Source organism: Rissa tridactyla, chromosome 6 (genome assembly GCF_028500815.1).
Source record: "Rissa tridactyla isolate bRisTri1 chromosome 6, bRisTri1.patW.cur.20221130, whole genome shotgun sequence".
Taxonomy (NCBI): Eukaryota; Metazoa; Chordata; class Aves; order Charadriiformes; family Laridae; genus Rissa; species Rissa tridactyla.
Window position 1 is genome coordinate 57,989,202 of NC_071471.1, and position 26,155 is coordinate 58,015,356.

At 41.2% G+C, this 26,155-nt stretch overlaps 1 protein-coding gene across 2 annotated transcripts; it reads left to right on the forward strand.

The window, feature by feature from the left end:
* The first annotated feature begins 701 nt into the window (after window positions 1–701).
* On the forward strand, window positions 702–25,396 carry OGA (O-GlcNAcase). 2 transcript variants are annotated; one of them, XM_054204638.1, is made up of 16 exons: window positions 703–1,257; window positions 5,538–5,589; window positions 5,912–6,009; window positions 7,423–7,553; window positions 8,230–8,401; window positions 9,454–9,552; window positions 9,731–10,015; window positions 10,579–10,737; window positions 11,989–12,599; window positions 12,991–13,165; window positions 16,694–16,779; window positions 17,647–17,751; window positions 19,335–19,420; window positions 20,389–20,581; window positions 23,668–23,827; window positions 24,612–25,396. In XM_054204638.1, the coding sequence occupies exons 1-16, from the start codon at window positions 1,071–1,073 to the stop codon at window positions 24,746–24,748; spliced, it is 2,736 nt and encodes a 911-aa protein (XP_054060613.1). In that variant the 5' UTR covers window positions 703–1,070; the 3' UTR covers window positions 24,749–25,396. The 2 variants fall into 2 exon arrangements, with proteins under 2 accessions (XP_054060614.1, XP_054060613.1); XM_054204639.1 differs by lacking the exon at window positions 10,579–10,737 and having other exon boundaries at window positions 702–1,257.
* The last annotated feature ends 759 nt before the right edge of the window (window positions 25,397–26,155 follow it).

Consider the following 26,155-nt stretch of genomic DNA (forward strand, 5'->3'; position numbering starts at 1 on the left):
GCCCTCTGCTCTGACGCATGCTTGCGGGGGGGGGGAGGCTGTTGCTTCTCCAGAGCTTCTCCCTGGAGAGATGCCGTCTGACCTCAGGCCCCTTCTCTGATTTACTGAGATGACCTCAGCTTCGCAGCCCATCCTTCAGCATCCTCGTAGACCCTTCCAGGCGTGGAAACATCTGCGAGCGTAGCCGGGCTGTCCTGGGAAGGAGCGACTGTAGAGGCATCCCACCCGCGGCCCCTTTCCGTCCTGCGGCAGGGACACAGCAGCTCGGTCTCCCATCCGCGCCGCAGCCCCACCGGACCCTGCTTAACTCGCGGGGCATCGCCAGAAGTAGGTCACGGCTCAAGGGAAGCCCGCGCGGCCGCTGAGTTAAGCGAAGCTGAGCAGAGCGAGGTCGTTCCGCGCAGGCGCGCTCCCGCCCGCGAGGCTTCCGCGCGCCGTCCCCCGAGGCGCATGCGCGGAGCCGCAGTAAACACTTCATTTCCCACCTTCCCGCCCCACTCCCCCCGGCGCCGCTTCCCTACACAAAGCCCAGGGCGCGTGCGCGCTCCCCCGCCCTGCGCGTGCGCGCTGCCCCGCTGCCGCCTCCCTCCCTTCCCGGGGGCCTCCCGCGCATGCGCGGCGGGCACAGCCCGCCTCCCCGCGCAGACGCAGTGCGCATCCTTCCGCGTTCCGCGCATGCGCTGTGGGCGAACCCCCCCCTCCCCCCCCCGCTCCGCGCGCCCGTTCCCTGAGGTAACTCCCTCGTCTCAGTCCGTTGTTCCCGCTCGAGCGGCGCGGTCCCGGCAGCGCGGCGGCGGGGGGCCGTGAGGCCGCGGCGGCTCGCGTTCTTCCTTTCCGCGGCGATAGAAGCTCCCCCGGGCGTGCCTCCGACCGGGGCGGCTTGCGGGCAGAGCGGTGCGGACCGGTTGGGGCCGGTTCCCCGCGCAGGCGCAGGGCCCCGTAAACAGGAAGCGGCGGCGGCGGCCCGGAGCGGCGGAGACAAAGGGGTTGTGGAGAGGAGGAAGGAGGGACTGGGGTTGGCTTGGCTCGGCCCGGCCCAGCGAGCGGGGGTCCTGGCGGCGGGCGGCAGGATGGTGCAGAAGGAGGGGCAGGCGGCGCTGGAGGAGCCCCAAGGCAGCCCCAACCCGGCTGGGGTGCCCGGCGCTCCCTTAGAGCCGCCGGGCGCCGCCGCGGGGCCCGTCCCGGGGGGCGAGGAAACCGACACCGAGACGGAGACCGCGCTGGGCTCCCGCCGTTTCCTCTGCGGCGTCGTGGAAGGTAAGAGCTCTCGGAGGGGGTGTCCGATAACCCTGGGACACGGGGGTGTGTGGGAGGACGGGGCGGGGGCTGTCCGGGGCGGGGGGAGGGGGGTCGGCATTCGCGGGAGACCGGAGGCGAGGAACTGGTCCCAGCTGGCGCTGCTGTGCCTCCTCCCCCGGAGGAGCCCGCTCTGCGAGCAGGGTGGTGCGCCGTTCTTGGCCGGGGCTCCCTCCGCTAGAGAAGGCTGGAGGGGGGGGGTGGGGAGGAGCCGCGGCTCTCGGGCGGGGCTGCTCCCCCTGGGGCTTGTGCTGGAAGCTGTTGGCTAGCAGGGAGTGCCCTTTGATGGCAGCTGTTCGGCGGGGTGAGGGCAGGCCTGGCATCCCCAGCGGGCCGATGATTCCTAATGGAGGCTGAGGCAGTGCTTGCTAGTACGCGACTAAAGGGGGAGGTAGGAGAGAGAGAAGAGCTGCTGTGCGATTATCCCAGCTGTACATGCTCTTCCTGCACACCAGAGACTCGGATTGAGTTTCCTGGGTAGGGAATAGGTGATTCTATAGATATCTGTTCTGGAATTAATATTAAATGTTCCCTGTTTTCTGAAATGTTGTAGCTTACCATTTTAATTGCGCTGTAGAACAGTTCTCTTTTGTCTTTTGGCATAGTTGCAACATTAAAAGGTTTAAATTGTTGCAGAAGCTGCAGAATAAAGAGACTGTCTTTGCATTTCTCAATAACTACAGAATTTATCTGCGTTTCTGACAGGCCAGTTAAGGTAGGTGGTTGAAAGCCAGCAAGAAAAATGGTTTATTCCCAACACTATAGTTGATTTGGAATCGTTCTAAATTCCTGTGGACTGCTATTATTTCTGTATCTGTAATGAATCTCCAGTAGGAGAATGAAATGATTAATAGATGGAGTAGAGAGTGAAACAGGCCGTTTGTCAAAGTCAGTATCTGCATTGCTTGCAGAATGGCTTTTGTTCATATCTTAAAAAGAAAATACCATTTGGCTCCTGCAAATGTCACTGTGCGAAGTGCACTAGGCCCAGTTAATACCTTTATTTTTTAGCACTTACTAGGGCTTAAATGCAGTTAGTGTGGAGAGAGATATCTTTGCTTAGTTAATAGACTTAATTCTATGAAGATAGGTGCTAAACTGAAGGCTTTGGAGACAGATAACAGTGAACAGAAATACAGGTTGTAACAGCATGATTTCTCACATTTCTGATGATACACCTTGACCATGGATCACCTGTTCATCCAGGTTTATATCAGAACCACCAATACTATAATCTTTTTTCTTGTCATCATAGTTACATTGTTGATCTCTTCTGCATATATTTTGGTGCAGGTATTCTTGATTGCACCGTGTATAATGCGAAGCTAGAAAATGGCCTCTGCCCAATGAAGCAGTCTAACACTAGTTAAGAGTTACTAGTCTACCATTAATGTATACAAGAAGAAAAGGAATAGGGGAGTGTTTAAAAAAAACAAACACCAACCACCAAAAACAACAACAAAACAAACCAAAAACAACAACAGGAAAACTCTGTTGTGGTGAATGAGGTAAATGGTAGCGGGTGAAAACATCTGTCTCTTTAGTGACTCAAGAGAATTATAGGGGTAAGAGAAAAACGGGGAGTTACTTCAGAAGTATAGATAAATATTTAAACATAGTACAGTGGTTAACACAGACTAGAGATATGGTGAAATTAAAGCAGTGAGGTGGAGAGTTTGGATCTTTTCTAGAAGAGCCGGGGGAATTGGCCAAATACTGGGTGTGCTCTTTAAGAATGTGAAGAGTTTGACAGATATCAAATTCACTCTTTTGGGGGGGTAATAAGATCTGTGAGTACAGGACGCAAAGCTCTGGTGCTCTGCCTCCAGGCTATCCTGGCTTTTAGTGGTGGAGAGCATGGTGAATGGGATGAGGTATTTGGCATGATCTGTTGACTTTGTATTAACCTGATACACAGTTTTGAGGGAGTAATACAAAACCAGGTCGATTTTTTAGTCGGATAGAAAGATGCAAAAACTGTCATCAGATGGTGACATTAGTAATCTAAGAAAAGTGGTGACAGAAAAGTCTCACTTTGGATTAGCATGTTCTCTTTGGTCATATTTAATCAGTCTTTTGTCATGGTTTCAGCTGGGATGGAGTTAACTTTCTTGCTAGCAGCTGGTATAGTGCTATGTTTTGGATTTGGGATGAGAAACAGTGGTGATAGCACGCTAATGTTTTTGGTTGTTGCCAGGCAGTGAAAACCTTTTCTGCTTCTCTCATGGCTGTGCCAGTGGGCAGGCTGGGAGGGCACAAAAAGCTGGGAGGAGACACAGTCAGGACAGTTGATCCCAACTGACCAAAGGGATATCCTATACACTGAGTGTGACACCATATAGTATAAAGCTGAGGAAGGAAGAAGAAAGGCAGGGATGTTTGGAGTTATGGTGTTTGTCTTCCCAAGGAACTGTTATGGGTGATGGAGCCCTGCTTTCCTGGAGATGGCTGAACACCAGCCTGCCTGTGGGAAGCAGTGAATGAATTCCTTGTTTTGCTTTGCTCGCATGTGTGGCTTTTGCTTTACTTATTAAATGGTCTTTATCTCAACCCAGGAGTGTTTTTTTTTTTTTTCCCCTCACTTTTACTCTTCTGATTCTCTCCTGCATCCCACCAGGGAGAGTGAGTGAGCAGCTGCATGATTCTGCTTGCCAGCTGGGGTTAAACCACATCTTTGTTACCTGATTTTCTTTTCTTTTTTTATTTTTTTTTTTTTTCTTTCTAGTAGGCCCCTGCTCTGCTTTAGGCTAGGAGGTCTGAAACAGTAGTGGCATAGGTAAAGAAAGAGCAGCGTCACTCGGAATTAGATAATGCTAGTGAAAGTGAGAAATTTGTTCTGGGTGAAATAAACTGGGAGGGTTTTATGCCTTGCAACTGCTCTTGTTTGTTCCTCTATTTAACTGTCCTCCATTTGTCACTTTGGTGTTTGTGAAGTGTAGTACTTACTCAGCTTTGCCACTTCGTGGTGCCGTTTAGTCTTAAGATCCCTCTGACAGACTAATTCTTAAAACTTGAGCCTGCTTTAAGCTTCTTAAAAGAGCATTGTTCACTTAACAAGTAACTGAAATACTCGTTAGTATATGGAAAATGCTCAGTTGCATCAGTTTTGAATTTTGAAAGGTTGTAGGAGGGTGGTTTTGACCTCTGTGAGGCCAAATATTTAGATTTACAATGGTGAATGACTCTGGAAATGAAGATATTGTCTACCTTTTGAACTGGTGTTCTGTGGGGACTTGTAAGCTTTGTGTATTAGGAGCATCATTCATCACTGAGTGGCTGTGCTGTTTGAAAATAAGAGCTTATTAAATTTCAGTGTTATTTTAGTCTCTGGTCTTTGCACAGACTGCCAAGCTGAAGCTTTGTTTTGAAGTGCCCACTTGTGGTTAAACTGTTTGCACATAGGTCTAAGTGAATTTACTTGACTAAGAATGTATTGAGAGTGCTTTTTAAAGTATTATGTTTCTAGAATGGAAGGATTAGATTTAAAACCAGAAGCAGTTACAATTTCTATGGAATTCCATTACTTTGAATATACACTATTCTAAAATCACTTGTAGATACTTTTATATGATTATTTGAAGACATAGTCTTAGCTTGTAAAGATGGGGGAATTGTAAAGTAAGATATCAACTTGCAAGTTAATTTTGACAAGGAGCCTATTCAACTGAATAAAAGGAATGAAATCCTAAGCATTTTGTTGACTCACTTGCGTGTTTTTTTTTAATTACGCATCATCTACCTCAGTATGTATTTATATACTCTTTGTGTGTACTTAGCATTCTAAACTGTACCACTGGTTAAGCATTTTCGAGCTAGTAAATATTTTCAAGTGTCTTCAGTGTTCACATTACAAACAAATCCATTTTCTAGGTGTCTGGAGTGATAGTGTAATTAGGTTGTGACTGTTCAGTCTGCTCTTATAATAATGCTGACTTTTCAAGGGCATATACTCAGGAATACAGTTTGTATTCTGAAAATTAATTGCTTCAGTGGCCAGAATTATAAGACCTTGGATCATAAGTAATGAAATAAGTTATAATTGCATTTTAAATTTAGATCAGTTTAGGTTATTACACTTTCCTAATGCTGTCTGTCTAGATTTTACTTTTTCCCTTCTGGTTTGGGAAGCTTTTTGATGAATGTAGCAGAAGAGGAAGAAAATGGTGGGTTGTAATATAATTTTCCATGAAGCAGGTATAATCTAACATCTAACTGGATAACTTTAATCTTGTTTCCTGTAGGATTTTATGGAAGACCTTGGGTTATGGAGCAGAGGAAAGAACTTTTTAGAAGGCAAGTCGTGTTTCCTCTTACTGCAGCGCATTCCATCACAATATAATCATAATCTTCCACTTAAGCCTGAAAAGAATTATTGTTCTAACCTAGAGCAGCTTTTTGGCTAATATCAATATTCTTAGGAGGGGCTCATAATCACATTTCCATCTTGCCTAAACTGTATTTGTCCAATATCAGTTGTGTGTAACGTTATTGTTCAATGAAGAAAAAAAATAAATTAGATCAAATAAAAATAATTGAAATTAGATCAAGTGAAATGTAGAATTCCTGAATTTGTAGACTATTCTTCCAATGAAGGTTTTTTATCCTGTGTTTATAGACTTCAGAAGTGGGGACTAAATACATACCTGTATGCTCCAAAGGATGACTACAAGCACAGGATGTTCTGGCGAGAAATGTACTCTGTGGAGGAAGCAGGTAATTGCCTTTATTTCCCCTCTGTATTTTCTATAAATAGACTTTTGAATGAATTGGACATTGCTACATATGTTTGTGTGTGTTCAATCACAGTAGCCATTTCCAAAGGTGAGTGGAGACCCATTCTTAATACCCTGCAGATGTATTTAGTGGAGCTTTGGTACAAGCATGGTTTTACTTCTTTTAACTATAACTCTACAGATTATTTCTAAAACTGCTTTTAAGGCTTTGTGTTACGAGATCTACTTTTTTCCAGGGAAAGGTTGCTTAAAATTACTCCTCTGGCTCTTGAACATCTGGGCCATATTTTGAAGTAGAAATTATTTGCTTCAGAAAAGAGAGAAGATTGATGAGTGAATAGCATGCCCTTTTATGTCATTCATTAAGTGCTTGTCTCAATGAAGAGTACCAGTTAGAAAAGCAGCTTCTGACTATTTAATCAGAACATAAAAGACCCGTTTAAACTGGTGTGAGGCTTTTTTATCCACCTCTGGCATTTATGGGATCTACAGTGTTTTATTAGCCTGTGGGGATTATGATTTTCCTTGGGTGAGGGGAAAAATGATACTTGCTTGAAACTAAATAATCCTTCTTGGAGGCCACTTGGAACCACCGCAGAAATACAGTCTAAAGGATACTGCAAGATAATGGCCAATAACAACAACAATCGTTAAATATTCTAAAAATAATTCTCTTTATTCATTGCATGGAAGATTAAATTTGAAGTTTGTTTCTTAAAGCAACTACTTTTCCACAGTGGTGTTAAAAAAGCCCTTTTTCATGCGCCCCAAGCTTCAGTCATACGAATAGTATGTGAATTGATGTCATGCAGTGTCATACTGCTACATTGAATTTTTTCTTAGTATGTGTGACAAAAGTGAGTAATAATTCTGGAAGGGGTGGTGTGCGTACTGTAAAAACAGACAACATCCACATTTGTCTCACAACATTGGGATAAAGAGAATTTAAAAAATATTTTTAAAAATTTAACATGGAAAATAATAATACAAGGACAGTTGTTATATTGAGGGTGGCAAAGCACTGGAACAGGCTGCCCAGAGAGGTGGTGGAGTCTCCATCTCTGGAGACATTCAAAACCTGCCTGGATGTGTTCCTGTGCAGCCTGCTCTAGATGAATCTGCTCGGGCAGGGGGGTTGACTAGATGATCTCCAGAGGTCCCTTCCAACCCCTATCATTGCATGATTCTGTGATTCCTTTTGGCATAATTTCTGATAATTCTTCAAATGATTTGGTGCTCTTTGCTGTGTTAGTTTTAAGAAACTCGAGCAATTTTATTTTTTTTTTATTATGGTAGCAGAGGCATCTGCGTTTTGTAATTTACCTATAACGACATGCAAGATTATTTTTTGTAATTGTTGAATTCTTCTGAAATGTTTGAATTTGATTTCCAGAGCAGCTAATGACTCTAATAGCAGCTGCACGAGAACATGAAATAGAGTTTATCTATGCAATCTCACCTGGACTTGACATCACTTTCTCCAATCCTAAAGAGGTATCCACGTTGAAGCGCAAGCTAGACCAGGTAAGTGTGACAAACTTCCTAAGGTTGCAGTGCTACTTAATTTGAAAACTTCAGTACTCTGCTCACTCTTGCACCTTTTCTACTAGCTTCTTCAATGTTTTCAGCACTAGCAGTGGTTTGTACGCCTCTGAACGATTCCAATGGCTGCGTTCAGGTTGTATTGATGAAGTGGCTAGTGATAATCTAAATTTAAAAAAAAAAAAAGTCTTATTTTATATTGGACTCTGAAGGCTATTCTTGGGAGCTTGTCTTCAGAGTGTTTTGGGGCCTTGAAGCCAAGACACATTTCTAAAGCAAGAACTCTTATCCACAGTAAATGCCTTCGGAGGCAGACCTGACATACACACCTTTTTTGTTCTCGTAATTGACTTCTGTCTTTTGTCCAAAAGCTGATAAAGAGTTAGCTTTTTTCCAGCTGTCTGTCCAGTGGGATCAGATTTGGATTGTTAAAGCTGGAACAGATTGCCGGTCTTTAGATGTCTAATCTTTGAGAAAAGCAGAGCAGTGGGTCAGAGATAGGCATTCATTATGAATAGACACCGAAGTCTGTCTTGCCTCCCCTACCTTCTCTCCCCCACTCCTGTCACTTTGTAAAATCAAACTGTAGAATTTTTAAAAGGAAAAAAGTAAAAGTAATTAAAAAAATTAAATCTTTTGCTCTTGTCTTTTGTATCAGGTTTCCCAGTTTGGCTGCAGATCTTTTGCACTGCTGTTTGATGATATCGATCACAACATGTGTGCAGCAGACAAAGAAGTTTTCAGTTCCTTTGCTCATGCTCAAGTCTCAATAACAAATGAAATTTATCAGTATCTAGGAGAACCGGACACATTCCTTTTCTGTCCTACAGGTAAAATGAGATGAATCATTTAGTTCAGCCTTAAAGGAGGGGCCCTATTATCTTACTGGTTGAAAAGCTGGTTTAATATTTAATCACTGCTTTAAGGTTTATTTTGGGGTTGTTTGAAGAAATTTGTTTTACGAAGAAAGGTTCAAGTAATTCAAATATATGCAGTGGTTTTGCCAAAACTACACATCTCTCAAAAACTTAATGCCAAGCAAAGAAGGCAGCTTGATAGAACAGTTCAAGTAGTTTGAACTGAAAATTAGGTTAAAGGAAGACTTCTGTTTGACATGTACCACAATCTCTTTGCTTCTGGATCTGGCTAGCTGTTAATTTCTTAGAATTTTCTTAAGGTAGAGGTACAGCACAGTCTTTGTGTACTTCTGTCATTGGTACCTGTTTTTAATAAGATTACCCACTTTTATTAGGCACTAAATTGTTTTGTTTATTTATTAAAAAGTAAAATGACTTGCACTCAGGTCCAGTCATTGCTTTTTTAAATTGGAAGCTTCCTCTAATATCTGTAAAAATATTGTAAGGGAGAATCACTATGTTCAGCGGTGTGGATTGTTGCAAGGGAAATTCAATTGAGTAGCTATGTTATCCTCATTGTTAATTTGTTTATCCCCTTACACTATAGTGGTTTGGTTCTGTTGCTGACCTCCCCTTTAACTTTAAAAAGATATATGTTCTGGTGTTAATATTTTTAGGTATTTGCACTTCATAATCAGTCTTAGGGTTTCTAGTTCTCTTGTGTATTGTCTGCTGTAACCTTACCTTCTATTTATGAACTTCATTAGTTTTTTCCCTGATTTTGACATTTGAGCAATTTTAATTAAATTCTCTACCTTTCCCTTCTGATCTTTACGCTCGCTAAGTATCATTCATAATGTCCTTTTTATTTATACTTTATACTTTTTGGGCCTTTCTTTGTTAATTTTGTAGATGATTCTCTTCTCACATGGTAGTATTCTGTCAATGCATTCATGAGACAGTTGGGTATGTTGTCACACATGTGGATTCTTCTACTAACAGCAACATTCTCTTTCCCTGTGCAGAGTACTGTGGAACTTTCTGTTATCCAAATGTTGCACAGTCGCCATATTTACGGACTGTAGGAGAAAAGCTGCTCCCTGGCATTGAGGTGTTATGGACAGGTAGAAATTGTTTATTTTAGGGTTTTGTGGGTTGTTTGGTTGTTTGAGTTTTTTTAATTCACTGCTGGTGTTAAAAACAATTTCTCATAAGCATTTAATAAAATAAACTGTCTGACTACTTGGGGGTTGAATCCTCAAGTATATGCAAAACCCTCCGCTTACCTTGTTTCCCTCTTAGGTCCGAAAGTTGTATCCAAAGACATTCCAGTAGAGTCCATTGAAGAAGTTTCTAAGATCATCAGGAGAGCACCAGTTATCTGGGATAACATTCATGCTAATGATTATGATCAAAAGAGGCTTTTTCTTGGGCCATACAAAGGTCGGTCAACTGAGCTCATCCCTCGACTAAAGGGAGTTCTGACCAATCCAAACTGTGAATTTGAAGCCAATTATGTTGCTATTCACACACTTGCAACATGGTACAAGTCTAACATGAATGGAGTGAGAAAAGATGTGGTGATGAGTAAGTATGCTTAACTGTTTGCTGGGATTTATGTTTAACCATGTAAGTCATACTGATTTTTATTTTTTTTTAATGATTCTAGCCTTTCCTTACCAGCTCTTTCTGTTTAAGATCCCTTAGCATTTTCTATCCTGTAAGTAAATGGCAGTTGCCTGAAAAATTACAAGCATCTAGATTGTTTTATGGATTTCCTGGGAAGTATCTATAACACCTCTGTAGCCTTGAGAGATGTCTGTGGTTGTATAAAAAGCACTCTCAGCAAGCAATTTTAATGTCCAAATTTGACATAAGTGTCCACAGATTTGATTTCATTGGAATATAAGCAGTTCAGATCAAAAGAGAAACTGAATGCCAGAATATCTAGTTTCTGCATAACGTTTCTGTATTGATGTTGGTGGTGACCATAGTTTTCCATCTTGTCTAATTAGGATGTGTATTGCTTTGTCCTTCTTTGTGAAATAAGGCTGCTAGAGAGTTTTTGAATGCCTTGTCTAATGTGACATTTTTTTATTATTATTTTAAATGAAACTTGCATGATAACTTTTAAAAACTTGTCTATGTAGCTGATACTGAAGACAGCACAGTTTCTATCCAGATTAAATTGGAAAATGAGGGGAGTGATGAAGATATTGAAACAGATGTTCTGTACAGCCCACAAATGGCCCTGAAGCTGGCCTTAACAGAATGGTTGCAGGAATTTGGTGTACCTCAGCAATACAGCAGTGAGTCTTGATTTTGTGGTATTCTGGGGTTGGTAGAAAAATGGGGTTAAATGTTGCATTTAGACTAAAAATGTTTCACAGATTCTCGCAATTTGCATACTTTTCTGTTGAAAGTATTTTCTGCCTTACTAACTGGGGAAGCCTTAATAAAGAAAGAATGCTTGGCATTCTGCAGTGTGCCTACAGTGCCCCGACTGATCAGCAGAAGTAACGTTGACATGTGGTCCTTTGGTGCTTATGACACAAGACAGGAAAGAGTCTGGATCTTGCTAGTCCCAGTTGTTACTAGACTTCTGTGAGACCTAAGAGAATAAGAATAGTCTTTTTTTTGAAGTGGGTGTTAGATTATTGTAAACATTAGTTCTGCCTCAGAGTCCATATTCTTTCAATTTTTTTTCTTAGTTTCTGCCTATAGAAAACAGCTGAGTTCCTTCCAGCATTGTACATCTCTCTTGTAGCAATGGGAGCTTGGCATCTGATGTAAAATCTGTTTTTCTCAAATGTACATTGGCGGTGGTCGGAGTGCCCTTCTCTGATAACTGGTGGTGAAATCGAAGGAAGAACCTCTTCTGCTCTAGAGCAGAGTTGTGAGGAGTTATCCTTTTGAACTGCTGTAGGGTTTCTGGTTGTTCTCAAACTCTGCAGCAAAAACGTTGGGGGAGGAGTAGTAATTAAGGTGTCATCTTCCTTCACTTTCACCGGCTAGTTTAGGTTGGAAAGGACCTCGAGTTCTAGCCTGATGACCTTGCCCAAGGAGGGTGAGTTTAGAGCAGGTTGCCCAAGACCGTGTCCAGTCAGGTCTTGAATATCTCCATTTTCACAAAAGACGTTTTTGCAGTTGAAATATTTAAGCATCAGTTCTTATGTTTTGAAGCGTGCTCTATATGCAAGTAAAACTTTAACAAGTCAGTTGATGCAGAAGAAAAAAGTTAACTTTTAGAGCTTTTTATTATGATGGCGTAGTCAGAAATGCTGCTGGCAACACATAAATATTAACTGGTAAGCAAAGATAGGATGGGGGAAAAGTTAGGAAAATTAGTTATGTGGAGGGGAAACTTGCAAAAAACAAAGTCAGTAGTTAGAATTACAATGACAAAAGAGAACAGGCAAAGTACCAAAAGAAAACTGCGCTGATCGGATGGTGTGGCAGCAGAATCATCCATGATTTGCAGAAGTCGCTGATTTGCATGTTAGTTATTGAATGCATAGTTAGATATTGAAAACTCTAAACTTGTTTCTTCTTATTCTCAGGTAGGCAAGTGGCCCACAGTGGTGCTAAAACTACTGTAGGGGATGTAGGGCCTCTGGTGGCACCATCCTCTTTAAATGCAGCAACTGTGGTTACCACGGTTTATCAAGAACCCATCATGAGTCAGGGGGCAGCACTGAGCAGCGAGTCACCAGCCTTGGTAAAGGAGGAAGAAAAGAAGCAATCTGATGAGGAACCAATGGACATGGTAGTGGAAAAACAAGAAGACTCAGACAAGAATGCTAATCAGATACTGACAGATATTGCTGAAGCCAAGATGGCAGAGGAGTTGAAGCCAATGGATACTGATAAGGAGAGCATAGCTGAATCAAAGTCCCCGGAGATGTCTATGCAGGAAGACTCTGGTAGCGACATTGCCCCTATGCAGACTGATGAGCAAGTTAACAAAGAACAGTTTGTGCCCGGGCCAAATGAAAAGCCTCTCTACACAGTAGAACCAGTGACTTTAGAGGACTTGCAGCTTCTTGCTGACTTGTTTTATCTTCCTTATGAACATGGGCCCAAAGGTGCACAGATGCTGAGAGAATTCCAGTGGCTCAGAGCAAATAGCAGTGTTGTCAGTGTTAATTGCAAAGGAAAGGATGCTGAAAAAGTGAGTGTGAATCTTGTTTTTCTCCTTTTAAATCAAAATCCTGACCAATGTTGTCTGTAATAGAGATCAGTGTTCCACTTCCTAAAAGCTAAGGGTTAGTGTATAACTAACTGCAGGTCACAGTAACTTTCATTTCTCCAGTGGAATCTACTGTTTTAAGCCCTGTAGACCATGTAGCTGTGAAGGCGGTCTGGTGTCTGCATTTGACCAGTGATCCTGGACTGGCCTCACTTCTAACAGACCTAGAGAATACCCGTGAGTCATGTGTGGTGTGGTAGTCCGTGCTGGTAAAATGGAGTAATGAATTGTATAGTCGTCTTCCATATTTAGAGTAGCTCTCCTCCCTAGAAGGCTGTGTTTGATCTTGTGGATCTTTTGCCTCCGTTCATAGATAGAAGAGTGGCGTAACCGAGCAGCCAAGTTTGAAGAGATGTGCAGCTTGGTGATGGGGATGTTCACTCGCCTCTCCAATTGTGCCAACAGGACAATCCTTTATGACATGTACTCCTACGTCTGGGATATCAAGAGTATTATGTCAATGGTGAAATCTTTTGTGCAGTGGTTAGGTAGGTGCATTGGGAGCCATTATAATCCCAGATAGTGTATTTTTTTGTTTTTAATTAGCCCACGGGGAAAACGAAGTATTAGGCATTGGACGTGGGGTCTGATTTGACCCTGTTTTAAAGGTTTTCCTGTCTCACTATTTGAAGCAATGCTTGCTGTGAATTTGCTTTGGTATTATAAGTGAAGTCTGCTGGATGCTTAAGATTGGAGACCTTGATTTTCTTCTTGGGCTAATGAAACTTGAATCTCAGCTGACACGTAAGTGTTGACTTTAACTTACTCTCGACTGAATGCACACTGGACTATGCCATGTAACTCCTTGGATGCCCTGCTGTATGATTGGAAATGACACTACGAAATGTGACCACATCAGCCATCTGCTGCTTGCTCTGTCTTGATAACATTATTGCTGTCTTCAACAGAACAATTGCAGAAGCGACCTTTCAATGGGCCTGGCCAAGAGGAAGCCGATCCTCCCAGCCCTGTGCGCATGCGAGCTTTAGCGTAAGGCTATTCTGGTGCAAAATAATTTCCTTTAAACACTTTCCAAATTGTTGATTTTTTTTATTTTTTTTTTTATTATTTTTTGGTAGTGGATGGAAATTGTGGAGCTCTCTAGACAGATTTAGTCTGAGACTTAAACTGATCTTGAAACGTTTTTTTTTTTCTTTTTTGTCTTTTTGGTTTTTTAATGTGTGGCCTTTTTTTGTTTGTTTTGTTTGTGGTTGGTTGTTTTGTTTGTTTTTTTTTCTGAAAGATTTTTGGGGGATTCTAAGTTGGCAGATAGCACCAGCATGGCCTAGGTAATTCTGGTGACATCATTTCACTTTCAGGTTTTAATCCAACTCTAAGGAATATGCTGTGGACTTGCTTGACATACACAGCAGGCAGCAAAGCTGATGGTCTCACGTCACACTTTTTGTAGCTGTCACAAACTTCACAGTGGTTAACCATTACACAACCTTGGTGGAGTTCTAGTGTTTGGATTGTCTTTAAATGATAGTCTTAAACACTGTCAGGTTTAAGCAAGGACACAGACGACCTGTTAAGTCATCAAGTCAGTCTGTGTTCAACAACTTTATATTTTGTGCTTATTAAATATCGGATCCCTGTATGCATGGTTGATAAAGAAGAAGAGCTTTTAAGACTGCCTTCTGTAAAGTACAGAGAAGAAAACTAGCTTAGGAGGAAAACTTGCCAGCATTGTAGTATGTTAACATCTCTGCCTAATGCTGCTTAAAAGCTTTGGTACGTGCATTTTTAAGACTACTGTGAAGCAGCTCCCCCAACTTTACTATTCTCGCTGTTTGTTGACCTTTAGCTAGAAAGAGTGCTCTGTTTTTGATAATGTCATCTGTTTAAAACTCTAGGCCAAAGCTCTATAAAGAGAACAGTGATTCTTGTAATCTCAAAACATTGAGGGCTCAATTTAAGCCTGCATTTCAGAGTTACCAGACTACCTACTGATTTCAGCTGAAATTATTTTCAGTTTTCAATGTCCCTGTAAAGTTGGGTTCAAGTCTTTAAATGCATCAAATGTTGGGAATAGTTCACACTAGGAGCCAACTCCGCAAATACTAGCTCTGACTTTGGTACTGTTCTGTTCCAGTACTCAAAAAGTATTAAATAGGTAAGAGTTCTTGACAGTTTAATACTCTTAGCTAATAGTGCTTCTGTGAGGGGGGGATGCTTTTGTCTTCATCTTGCAGTTTATCACTAGGGTAAATACATATATTGACAAAATACATCATTATATAAAGCTAAGTATGTTACAAATCCAAACAAACGGTGTGCTCAATGGTCCACTGAACATTCACTTTCTTCACCTCTCCTCCCAAGTCCAGCTAGCATTCAGTCCCTTAAATTAGTGTGGCTGTACAGTACTATGGATTACTAATGACTTCTATTGTCTTCTTCCCCATTGTGTACAGATGGGAGAATCCTCAGCACAAGTTTCTACTGCTATTGGATGGACAGCGCCAGATGTTCACAGCGCGTCGTCATTAATTAATTAAAATGGAAAGGTTTTGTCTGTGAGGCAGCTCAGATAGATTAGATGTCCAATAGGCATGAACTGAAGTCACATTTGCGCAGCGACTAAGGCATTAACTATGTTTTTCATTTATACAGCTCTTCATTCACACAGCTCTTTACTGTAATAATTGGAAGTGCTAGTTAAGTTGTAGTCTCAAAGGACAGACAGATACTGTCTTCCAAGTAATTGACTAAGTCTCCTTGCGAAGGGTATCTTTTGACTTAAGAATTCTAAAATGTGGGAGTAAACCAAATTCAAATTCTGATGCTTGGATTGTTTCTGAAATTTGCTGTACTTAGGGTAGTTTGTAATTAACATATATTCCTAAATTCTCATAAATGTCAGACTTGGCACACTTTGGGACTCTCTGACTAGCACAACATACTTGTCTGTACTGATCTGAGACTGTTACTTGAACAGGAGGTAGATTGCTGTCCACAAAAGGAAAAGAGTATTTGCGCTGCTCATCTTGTCAGAAAACTAGGCGGGTAGTTGAAATCTCCACTCCAGATACTGTACTTTTTTTTTTTTTTCTTCTCCTCCAGAGTTGTCATTTATGTTATCTTAGTTGTTGAAGGCTGTAATGCCTTGCTGGCAGAACAGTATTAAAAGTCAAACAGCTAATGAAAGCTTATTTTCTAAAGCAAGCATACACTAAATCTGAGCACTTCAGTGGGTCTGCTGTGGCTGGTTGATCAGTGGGGACCCTGGTGCATCTGATGGGCTTGAGGAGGAAAAAATCAAGATGCTAAAAAGCAAAGCTAGTATTCTCTGTGACCAACAGGGTGTACTAGTTAAATTGTGAGTTAATTCCAGTTGATACTACTTAATTTTTCAACATGCCAGCAGCATTGTGAAGATGCAGCCTGTATTATGTAAATCTGCGTAGTCTCTTGCAAGAATACTGTTTCATGTAACTGTCATGACTGCCTGAACTGTTCCAGACTGTTTGCATATATTGCCAGTCCTAATTTTCTGACAAGATTAGAAACAGTCATTACTAAAATGTGACTTCAGAAAGGTCCATTTTTTTTTCAAGGGGCTGTGATAATGGCATTTGTTTGATCTGAAATTTACGATAGTAGCTATTGAGCCATGTAGCTTCCAAGATGTTATCTTTTCATAGATTAAATAGATGTTTCTGCCACAAATATACAAAGAAAAAAAAAAAAGTACAAAATGTCTGGGAAGCTTACGTAATTGTGAATGGCACCATTCTTGTGCCTTCTGGTATGGAATGAGGTGTATTATCTGAGTCACCTCTCCTGTGCTTACATTAGTCTGTTACACGTAATCAAAAATTTGGAATACCACAATTGGTGTGCAAGCACAAAGTCTTTATAAATCATACATTATTACAGCCTCCCCCTAAGCCCTGGATTCTAGCTCAGTTAGAGAGCTTTTTCCACAAGTGTGTGTTAGCTTTTTGGACATGTTAGACACCCAGGAAATCCCCCTTCTCGTAACATTCTCCGCTTGGATCTGATCTCAACAGGGTGTCGTAGTCAATCTTCAGCACAGTTCTTAAGTGGAGACCAAGAACCCTGGGCCTTTAGAGGTGGTCTAGCAGGAGAGTTCCAGGTATCAATATGACTTCACAACTGAATGACATTTTCTTTGTTTTATGAGAAACCTTTTGTTGCACATCAGAGGTCTGGAAGGATTGGTCTGCCGAAGGCTTTCTGGTCCAAAGCCCCTTAGCCTTACAGCTTGTTTTAAAATAATTTTCCTCCCCTCTCTACAGTAATTTCTCAAGGAGATGCTGCCTGTCCCACGCGCATGCGAAGCGCAGCGGCTTTAGTTGTACATTTCACATTGTTTCTTTGCAGGTCGCACAGCATTTTTATCTGCGCCCGCAATTGCACAATGCGCGCATGCTTGTCTGCCGATGGGAATTCCATGAGCAAAAGCAATAGTCATCCAAATTTTGGTTTCTGTCTAAATGAAGCTGTAATGCGCTTTGTTGCAAAGACTTCAATTGGCAAATATTCTTAAATCGCTGTTTATACCATGTTCAAATTTGTTCATGGATTTTTCAGGCGCTATACTTTTCCCCCCTCACAGGTGCTCTGCGCGCAGCAAATTGAATCAGCGCATTGCTTTTGGGATAAAGCGTCTCCTCTGGCCAGTTAACCCTCTTCAGACCAAACCTTTCCTCCTGACATTCTATGTTCTTATACGGAGACAGTGTAGATATGATTGGTTAAAAGTATTTTAAAGCAGATAAGATTAACAGACTCTTAATGTGCTGTTTCAATTGTATATTTTAAAACACCAATTGGATATTTTCTATTCAAGTAAGGTCTTTGCATTTATAAAGCGTACCAACCCCACCTTCTTCTGGGGTGCCTGCAAGTAGCAAATGTTAATTTGGGAGTCTGCAGTGCACACCCAAGAGTGATGGGTCTTGTTGTTCATACAGTCATATGAAGTATTTTGTTTTCACAGCGTTTGCTGCCTATTGATGGGGCAAATGACCTCTTTTTTCAACCACCTCCATTAACGCCCACTTCCAAAGTGTACACCATACGACCCTACTTTCCTAAAGATGAGGTAACTGCTTTTGAGCTTGTCGCTGTTGTTAGTGATGCGTTTCCTTTTGTGGCAATACTGGTTATTGCCGAGTCCCTTCATTACCTCATGAAATGGGTGTCCCAGTACGTTGCGTAAGGCACAAATGCAATCTCACGGGAAAACTAAGGTTAAGTGACTTGTCTGTGGTTCAGCAACGTGCTGTGCAGCAGTACAGGTATAGCCACGTCTTGATTCACAGTCTCCCACCCCACCACCTTTTTAAATCTATGACTGCCTTCCCTGTTTCTGAAAGGCATGTTAAAATTGTTTGCCGCTGGAAGAGAGATTTTTGCAGTGGGAACACATTCAATGGCTTAACCTTAGGGGGAGTACATATACCTGGTCACACAATAATGACTGGGGTAACTACTGGTATTCTCAGAGCGATATGGGCAGAACCTTGATACTGTGTCTCAAAATGTGGTTGTAATATGTGATGATATTTCAGCCATTGTTACTGATTTCATTAGAGTGGTAAACTTTTTGGTCTGGTTTTGCGAGGATTGTTGTCAAATCCACTTCGGAGTGTTTGAGACTTTGAAACCAGGAATTTAATATAAATCTTTATTGATTAGGGGTTTCCCCCCCCTTTTTTTTTTCATGAACAGATCTGTAGTGTAGCTTTATTCTATTAGCTTAGCAAGAATACTCAAAATTAATGTGTCAACCAACAGTTAACACTCTTTATGGATCCAGTTTAAACAATGTAAGGGTTAAGGTAGCTTTGACTTTGCATTTGTAGCCACATTGAGATGAAACATTAGTATTTAGTTGAGCTTGGAGCAGCTCCAATGAATCCTGACTTTGAAGCCAGTCAGACAGACGGGGCGTGTTCTTTACCTGCTAGTTTTAGGCTCTGTCCTGCGCTATTCTCACAGGCAGTAAAGCAGCCTTTCCCATACCTTAATGCAGGATTGTACCTAAGGTGGTTTGTTCCTTTTTGACAATGGAATTTATATTTCTAAGACACCTAAACAAATGGTGATGCAACTAAATATGCAGTTATAAAAAATATCTCTTCTGAGGAAGAGTTCCCTTTTTATGAAAGGAGGCCAGAGACATGTCGAATGCAAAGCCTTTTTGTTGAAAAGCTTAAAGTTTCTTATTTAAAGTGTGACTGATAAAAGTTTACTCTTCAAAGAGAGTCAACTGAAAGCCCCTTAACATGCAGAAAGTCAGGATGTGCCTGTCTTTCACAGTGGTGAAATTGTTGCACATTGGAGGTTTTGAAAAGGGACTTTGTATCAAGGCTATTGATCTTCACTGAGTGTTTGGTAACTGACCCTCAGGATTAGTCTTGTGGTATTACAGCCTGCAGGAGGTTGACCTCCAGCCTTTCCTTCCCAGCCATTCAACTTAAACACAATGTTTTTGATGGGCAACTTTAAGAGGGGCTGGGGGGAGATAGGTCCTGTCTTATAGATAGGTACTCTTGTTCTCTGTAACTTAAATGCCTGTCAGTACTAGTTTCCAGTGGAGCTGTTAATGAAATCTCTCTCAAATAAAGTTGTTAGCTTTTGAATGTGACTGATGACTTGAAATCATCTCTTCTCTCTTCTTAGGCATCTGTATATAAGATCTGCCGAGAAATGTATGCCGATGGAGCTGATCAACCCTTCCATAGTTTACCAGATTTAATTGGAGACAAGTATGTATTAGGAATGAATGACCGACAGAGGTGGTTTTGAAGGATGAAGTCCCGACACTGTATTTAATTTGAATTTTTTTAAAGTGTGTGTGTGAAGAATGTAAATAGCATTTGCTTAAAAGAACAAACAAACGAAAAAACAATTGGAGTTTTGGTTTCTTAGAGATATCATAAACAGTTACATATCAGTTTATGCTCTGGTCACCTTTGTGAGTTGTTTAAAAAAAAAAAAAAAAGACTTAGCTGAAACCTCTGCATTATGAAACCTGTGCATCATAATTTCCTATTATTACAAACTTTTTGAAAGTATATCATGAGAGTGTTCATAGTCTGTAGTTACCATCTGGTATTTTTTCCAACCGAGTGTAGTTCTTCAGATAATTGCCTTGAGTTTTTTTCTGAAATACGCATTACAGATTACATGTACCAACTTTTAAAAAGAATAAGCAATGGCAAGTGGGATGAAGTTGTGTGGTGGGTTGTTTTTTTTTTAAAAAAAAAAGACATTAAATCTGAGCTGTAAAATCAGCTACTTTGATTTCTTGTTTTGTTTTGTCTTGAGTGTTTAATTTAGATAAACTTTGTAAAGAGGCTGCTCTGTGACAGGAAGGTAGTTAAGAAAGGATATGTAACTGGTATCAAAAAATACCCAAAAGAGAAGATGGAAGAAGTAGGAGGTAATGGCAACAAGGAAGCTGAGGGCAAAAGGTGAAGGAAGTTTGTTTGTCTAGTGAGTCAGAAAAGCAGTGTGTTTAGAATTAAATTGTGGGATTCTGAGGTGCGGATGTTGCTTGTAGCTGAGTTTTGACAGCTGATTAGTCTGTTAATGCTTTGTAAGAACTAATTCTGTGACTGGAGGACTCTGTTGCTTCCTTTGGATGACGCTACAGTCTCCCTCAGAGTACCTGAAAAGCATACTTGTTCAAAGTGACCTTCTTTTGGCTGAATTTGGACACTTCTTTCTGCAGGTTAGTAGGAGGTCTACTCACCCTCAGCCTGGATTACTGCTTCGTCTTAGAAGATGAGGATGGCATATGTGGCTATGCTTTGGGAACAGTTGATGTGACTCCTTTCATTAAAAAATGCAAAATGTCTTGGATCCCTTTCATGCAAGAAAAATATACTAAACCAAATAGTGACAAGGAGCTGTCTGAGGCGGAGGTTGGTATAGCCCATAAGATCAAACCTGTGTGCTGAACTCTTTGTTTCCAAAGTGGGTCTTTGTTTTTCTGTTGCATTTTGAGCTTCTGTGCAATTCAATTTTCGTACTTTTCTGAAGTCTTTGATGAGCACAATATCTGACATCTTGGAAGGTGACAGTAAAATTATTCACAGCCAGTCAGATACAGCTGTGTGTTGTAATACACCCATGAGATGCACTTTAGTAGTAATCAATGCAGTAAATGTAAGCCACCTTAATCTAGAGAAAATCACAGTTTGAAAATAAAGGATTGCTTCTTCTCTGTTCTCCTGCAAAATGAGATACTAGTTTCCCCATGCTGCAGGTAAAGCTAACCCCTCATAGTCACACCAGTTTAAGTATGGAAAACAAATTAAAGAGCATTTAGTTTTGATGTTAAAATCCATTAGCTGTTTATGGAGTGTGACAGCTGTAAATGGTGCAAAACATCATCTCACCTTTAGCAAGTGCTAAAAATCAATATCTTGAACTGTTTTTTGGAAGAAATTAGAAAAATGATGTCACTGAAGTGTCAGAAATAGTGAAAAGTTCTAGCTGATACATTCTTGTCAAGGAAAGAAATGTGGTTAATACTAAGAGGTGCCAGTCACACCTGTAAGTAGAAGGATGTGTGGACAAAGCTGTAGTAGAGGCAGGCCCAGAAACACTTCTTATCCTTTTTCTTTCCCTCTCAAGAAGGAAAGAATATTTTCCAGAAAGTACTTTCCAGCAAGTTGTCAGAATACAAAGGCTGGTGTGAGACTGGTGGGCCTCCTAAGGGAATCCCCAGCTGGTAAGGGCAGGGCAAAAATATAGCAGTGTGCCCTTGCTTTATTGCAGTAGGACTTAGACAAAGTCTTAATGGAGGTCATGGCTCTGAGAGCACAGGCCTTCCCACAAGCAAAGCAAATCTTCCTGGAAACGGAATGGAATGCTTGTCACCCTGTTGTGAAAATAGCCACTACTTAAGGACATGTTTGGTGGGGGAAAAGTGAAGTACATTTTTAAAAAAGAACAAAAAAGCCTCATAGCAAATAGCAGAATTGTTCTGGGATAGGTGTGAGTAGAAGGTATCTTAATAACTCCACTACTGCTAGTGAAGTGGAGCTGATTCTGCAGTCTGTATGTTTTATGACTTGATTCTTCTGCATTTGCACAGTGCTGTGCTTTCAACTGTATATGTAAATTCAGGTTTTGAAGCAAAGCTAATGCATATAAAGATAGCAGAAATTAAACACAGCAAAGCTTAAGTAGGTACAGTAAGGGAGAAAGGGGTCTTGATTTCCAGAAGTTTAAAGCCAGACTTCAGAGAGAAAGCAGGAGATGTTTTGTACTAGTAAACTAGCTTTTCCATTGAGATGTTTAAGAACATTTTTTGCTGTTGGTACATTGCCCCAGGATTTCTGCCTTTCATACAATATCTCAGAAAAAGTCTGTTTCTTGAGAGTATAGGCTTGAGTTCCTGGGAGTACGGAGGAGCTTTTTGTACTTTGCTCTTGAGACAGATGCTGTGGGATTTTATCCATTTAGCCTTTTGACACTATAAAGGAAAGTAGAGAATATTCAGTAGTTGCTTAGAAGCCATTGTGATTGAAGATCATGTGGGGAAAAGGTTTCTCACAGAATAGGATTGATTTGGTTTCCTTTACAGCCTTCTTACCTCTTGATAATCTCAGTCTCCTTTGGTTTGAAAACCTTCCTTTCTGTACTTTTTAGATATTTTGATTTAAAATGTTGACTTCTAATACAGTTTATTTAAATACATCTTGAGCCCCAAACTTCATGGGATATAAGGATATATAAAACGTTTTGATTCACAAAAGGAAAATCCAGTCCCCTTACTTGTGTCATACTCTTGTGAGCTTGCCTGGCAGTTTTGTCTAGGTTCCTGTCAGGGAGGTTTATGTGGTATCTGCTTTTCCTGATGTTAGTTATTATTGATCACAAGAGATGAATGCATTGTCTCTCTAACAGCTTCTTAGTCCCACCTATACCCTACTCCTTGATAACCTGTTTTACCTCTTGTGGCACTTCTGTGGTTGGAAGAAACAGGGATCACCTTTGCCTTCGTGCTTGAAGCCAGCATGGCTAGCTTTGAACGCTTTCCATGGGATTGTGCCTGTTACAGCTGTGATAAAGAAAAGCCCAGGGGAGCAGACATGGTTCTGAACCTGAAGTAGCTCTACAAGTTTGAAATAGTAACTTTGAACTGAGACTCTTCCTGAAAGACTTTGGGAGGTGGTAGTTAATAGATTTGAGGGGATGGCAGTTAAATTTGACCTGAAAAAAATGTGGGAGTCGCCAGTGTTATGGTTCCTTGTGTGATAGTTTGGGTTGTTATGAAGGTGACTTTCGTTTATACGGGAAATGAAGTTAGGTTGCTTTTTTGAGCTAGTGGTCCCTGAAGGTTTTAAAATTCAGTAACCAGAAGGGGGAATGACTTGAGTATCTTTCAGGTGTGTCATTGTCTACTTCTGCATTAACCTCACTTGATTGTTCTATTCCCATGAGATGCATGAAGTTAATGTGTTATGTCACATTCGCAAAGATCTTCCTGGATGATTGCAATAGTCTTAAGTGATCAACAACACCTTTTAGTCACCAACAAGGCTTATTTCAAGCTAGAGACAAATCTGCCTTTGTTGGGGCAAGTAGTCTAAGATAATTACATGGACATGAGAGATGGTTCGAGGCTGCTGTGAACCAAAGAATCCATGTGGAGAGGGATGGAACGCTTAAAGCTTAAAACTGCCCCTGTAAAACACAAAGAAAATGAATACCTGTGCACAAGCTGTCAGTTATGGGTTGGCTTATGGTTTTTCTCACTTGAAGTGTGGGTCACTGGGAAGCCATGGAAGGAGTTTTGCATTCCTCCTTTGACAGTCTGAGAAGCTTCTGTAGTCTGCCTTTTTATCTGGAATACAGAGAGCCATTCAGCAGGTAAGGAACAAAATGACTGTCAGAGGTGTGGTTGGAAAACATGCTGATTTGGAGGTGTACTCTGTGAGCAAAGCAGCCTCCCTTAATAAACATAAATGAAAATGTCTGCTTCCCATATCCTTTTCAGAAAATAATGCTAAGCTTCCATGAAGAGCAGGAAGTATTGCCAGAATCATTTCTTGCCAACTTCCCATCATTGATAAAGATTGATATCCACAAAAAAGTGACAGATCCAAGCGTGGCCAAAAGTATGATGGCCTGTCTGCTCTCTTCTCTGAAGGCTAATGGTAAGCTTCTTGCACTCAGAATTCCGTGTTTCCTAATTACATGCTGGTTCTAGGATGCAAGGCAAACTGGGGATGGTTATATTAACATTACTGTGTTTGCCTGTCAGCCTGAGATATTCAATTCCTGCCATAGTTGGCAATGTAGATTTAGGTAAATAATTATAAAAGCTTTTGGATAGCTAACTTCTGCTGCTGTCTTCAGTAAGAGGTAGCTTTTCACTTTAGCCGTTATCTTGCAAATTAGAAAATAGGAAGAACTGAGGGAGCAATTTGGCAACGAGAGCACACATTTTTACATCTTGAACAACGCAGAAATGTTTATATTTCCCCTACTGGCATTGGTAATGATGCTTTTTCTTATGTGTGGCAGTGTGCACTGGTGGGTAATTACCAAAACCTTCAATATGGGGAAGTACTTGGCTGTCTGCCTTACTGCGCACCTGAGGTTCACAGTTCCTTTGCACGATTTGGTGCCTGCTTCTAGTGCTATTTTCTGAGCCAACATCAGAGTTTCGGGATGCTTTTATGTGAAATAAAGGGTGTGCAGAGGGGAGGTGATTAGTTCAGACTGACAAGACATCTGCAATGTGCAGCTGACCCCAATGGTCAGCTATGTTGCTATAAATCTACTTTCTTTTGGGCACTATACTCCATACGAAATTGAATCAGTGGTTTCATTTGGTTTAAATGCAAAAATAGGTGGAAACTCTAGTAATATTTGATGTCTGTGCTTTTTAGAATAACTCTTCTCTTACAGTGTTTTGTTTCTCTCTTCCTTCTTCAGGCTCCCGTGGGGCTTTTTGTGAAGTGAGACCAGATGATAAAAGAATCCTGGAATTTTACAGCAAGCTGGGTTGTTTTGAAATTGCTAAAATGGAAGGATTTCCAAAGGATGTTGTTATCCTTGGAAGAAGCCTGTGAAGTGCTTGACAGCAAACTGTTCCAGTACTGTAGTCCCTTAACAGCTGGGCAGGTAGTGGTGGGGATCTTCATATGGTCTAGTTGTACAAAGCCAGCAATAAGCCAGCTTGGTAGAAGGGTCTATGCGAAAATCACCCATCACACGTTCAGACTGTAATTTGTTGGAAGAGGATAATGCTGCTGAAAATACTGTTTTAACAAAGAGAAACTTTGTCCTCTCCTGGTCCTGTGTGAAGTGCCAAGGAATCTTGCATGGGCTATAGCTTCTCAGAGGAATCCCTCTCAATCGGCACTGTGGTTGACGACAGTTCTCTGCGTTCACGTGTCAACAGAAAAGTGGTCTCTGCCAGAAGTATCTATAAAGATGCAGGGTTCTCTTTGTCATAGAGCAGGATCTGCAACTGGAAGTTGCAGAAATGGGAGGGATTGCTTGTGTCAATCAGCAAATTTAAAGATAAGTAGCTACAGTTCTATTTTTTACTATCTTTATGCTTGTTGATAAAGCGATGACCCGTTGTCACTTCTAATGACCATTGGTTCAAGCTTTGTGCTTTGTTAGGGACAAATGTGCAGTGGTCTGTGGCAGAAGTCACTTAATGACAAACTTGTAAATTTCAGTGTATATAAACTTAGCCGTATGCTGACTAACTTTTTGTTTACCAGTTTTTGTAACTTTTTCTTTTGAAAAGTGAAATGGTATAGGTCCGAGATGGCACTTTTGAATAACCTAAAACCACAATGGAGAATGAATCTGTCCTCAGCACTGACCTTTCTTATTGTGCCTCGTATCCAGGGCTAGAAACTGACCATCTTGTGTAAGGGGTGTGCGGATCCTTCCTTCAGACAGCAGTTTGTTGCTGCTTGAGGTTGTCATCATTCTCCTGGAACTGAAACAGCAATTCACAGGGTGGTCTGCTGAACCCGTTAATTTTGGTAATGTTTGCACGGGATTGTGGATGAAAGATGGTGAGAGGGAGAGAGCCGGCCCACAGCTGGGACTTGTCCTTGGAACAGTCACCATCTTTCAAAGCCTGTTCGTACTAGTTTGATTAAATCAGGGTCTTCAAGTCCTGCGCATTTGTATCAAATAACTTTTCTACAAGAAATGCCACAATAAGCACATTTTTACACATTATTTAAATGGTTACCTACTTTTAAATGTTCCAAGAGTTTAATGTTTTTACCCAGGTCTGACATGTTTGGCTATGGGATGGAATCGGCATGGGATGGGTTCTGGTAGTGAGGTAGTTGCATCATTTCTGAAATTGGTATTTCAGTCAAGTCCCGGATACCTAATTGGCCAATGGTACACACCTTGCAGCACCTTGCTCCTTTCACCTGCTGCCATCGGCTGTCTTTATCTTCCTTTTTTATTTTCCTGGGGTTTCTTTCAGTGGTGCACAAAGG

What these genes read in the sequence shown, in the direction of transcription:
- OGA (XM_054204638.1), top strand. Translation starts at nt 1,071, where the DNA reads ATGGTGCAGAAGGAGGGGCAGGCGGCGCTGGAGGAGCCCCAAGGCAGC. An exon ending in TGAAGCGCAAGCTAGACCAG is followed by an intron (nt 7,554 to 8,229) that starts GTAAGTGTGACA and finishes CTTTTGTATCAG; the next exon opens with GTTTCCCAGTTTGGCTGCAG. An exon ending in AGGAGCTGTCTGAGGCGGAG is followed by an intron (nt 20,582 to 23,667) that starts GTTGGTATAGCC and finishes TATCCTTTTCAG; the next exon opens with AAAATAATGCTAAGCTTCCA.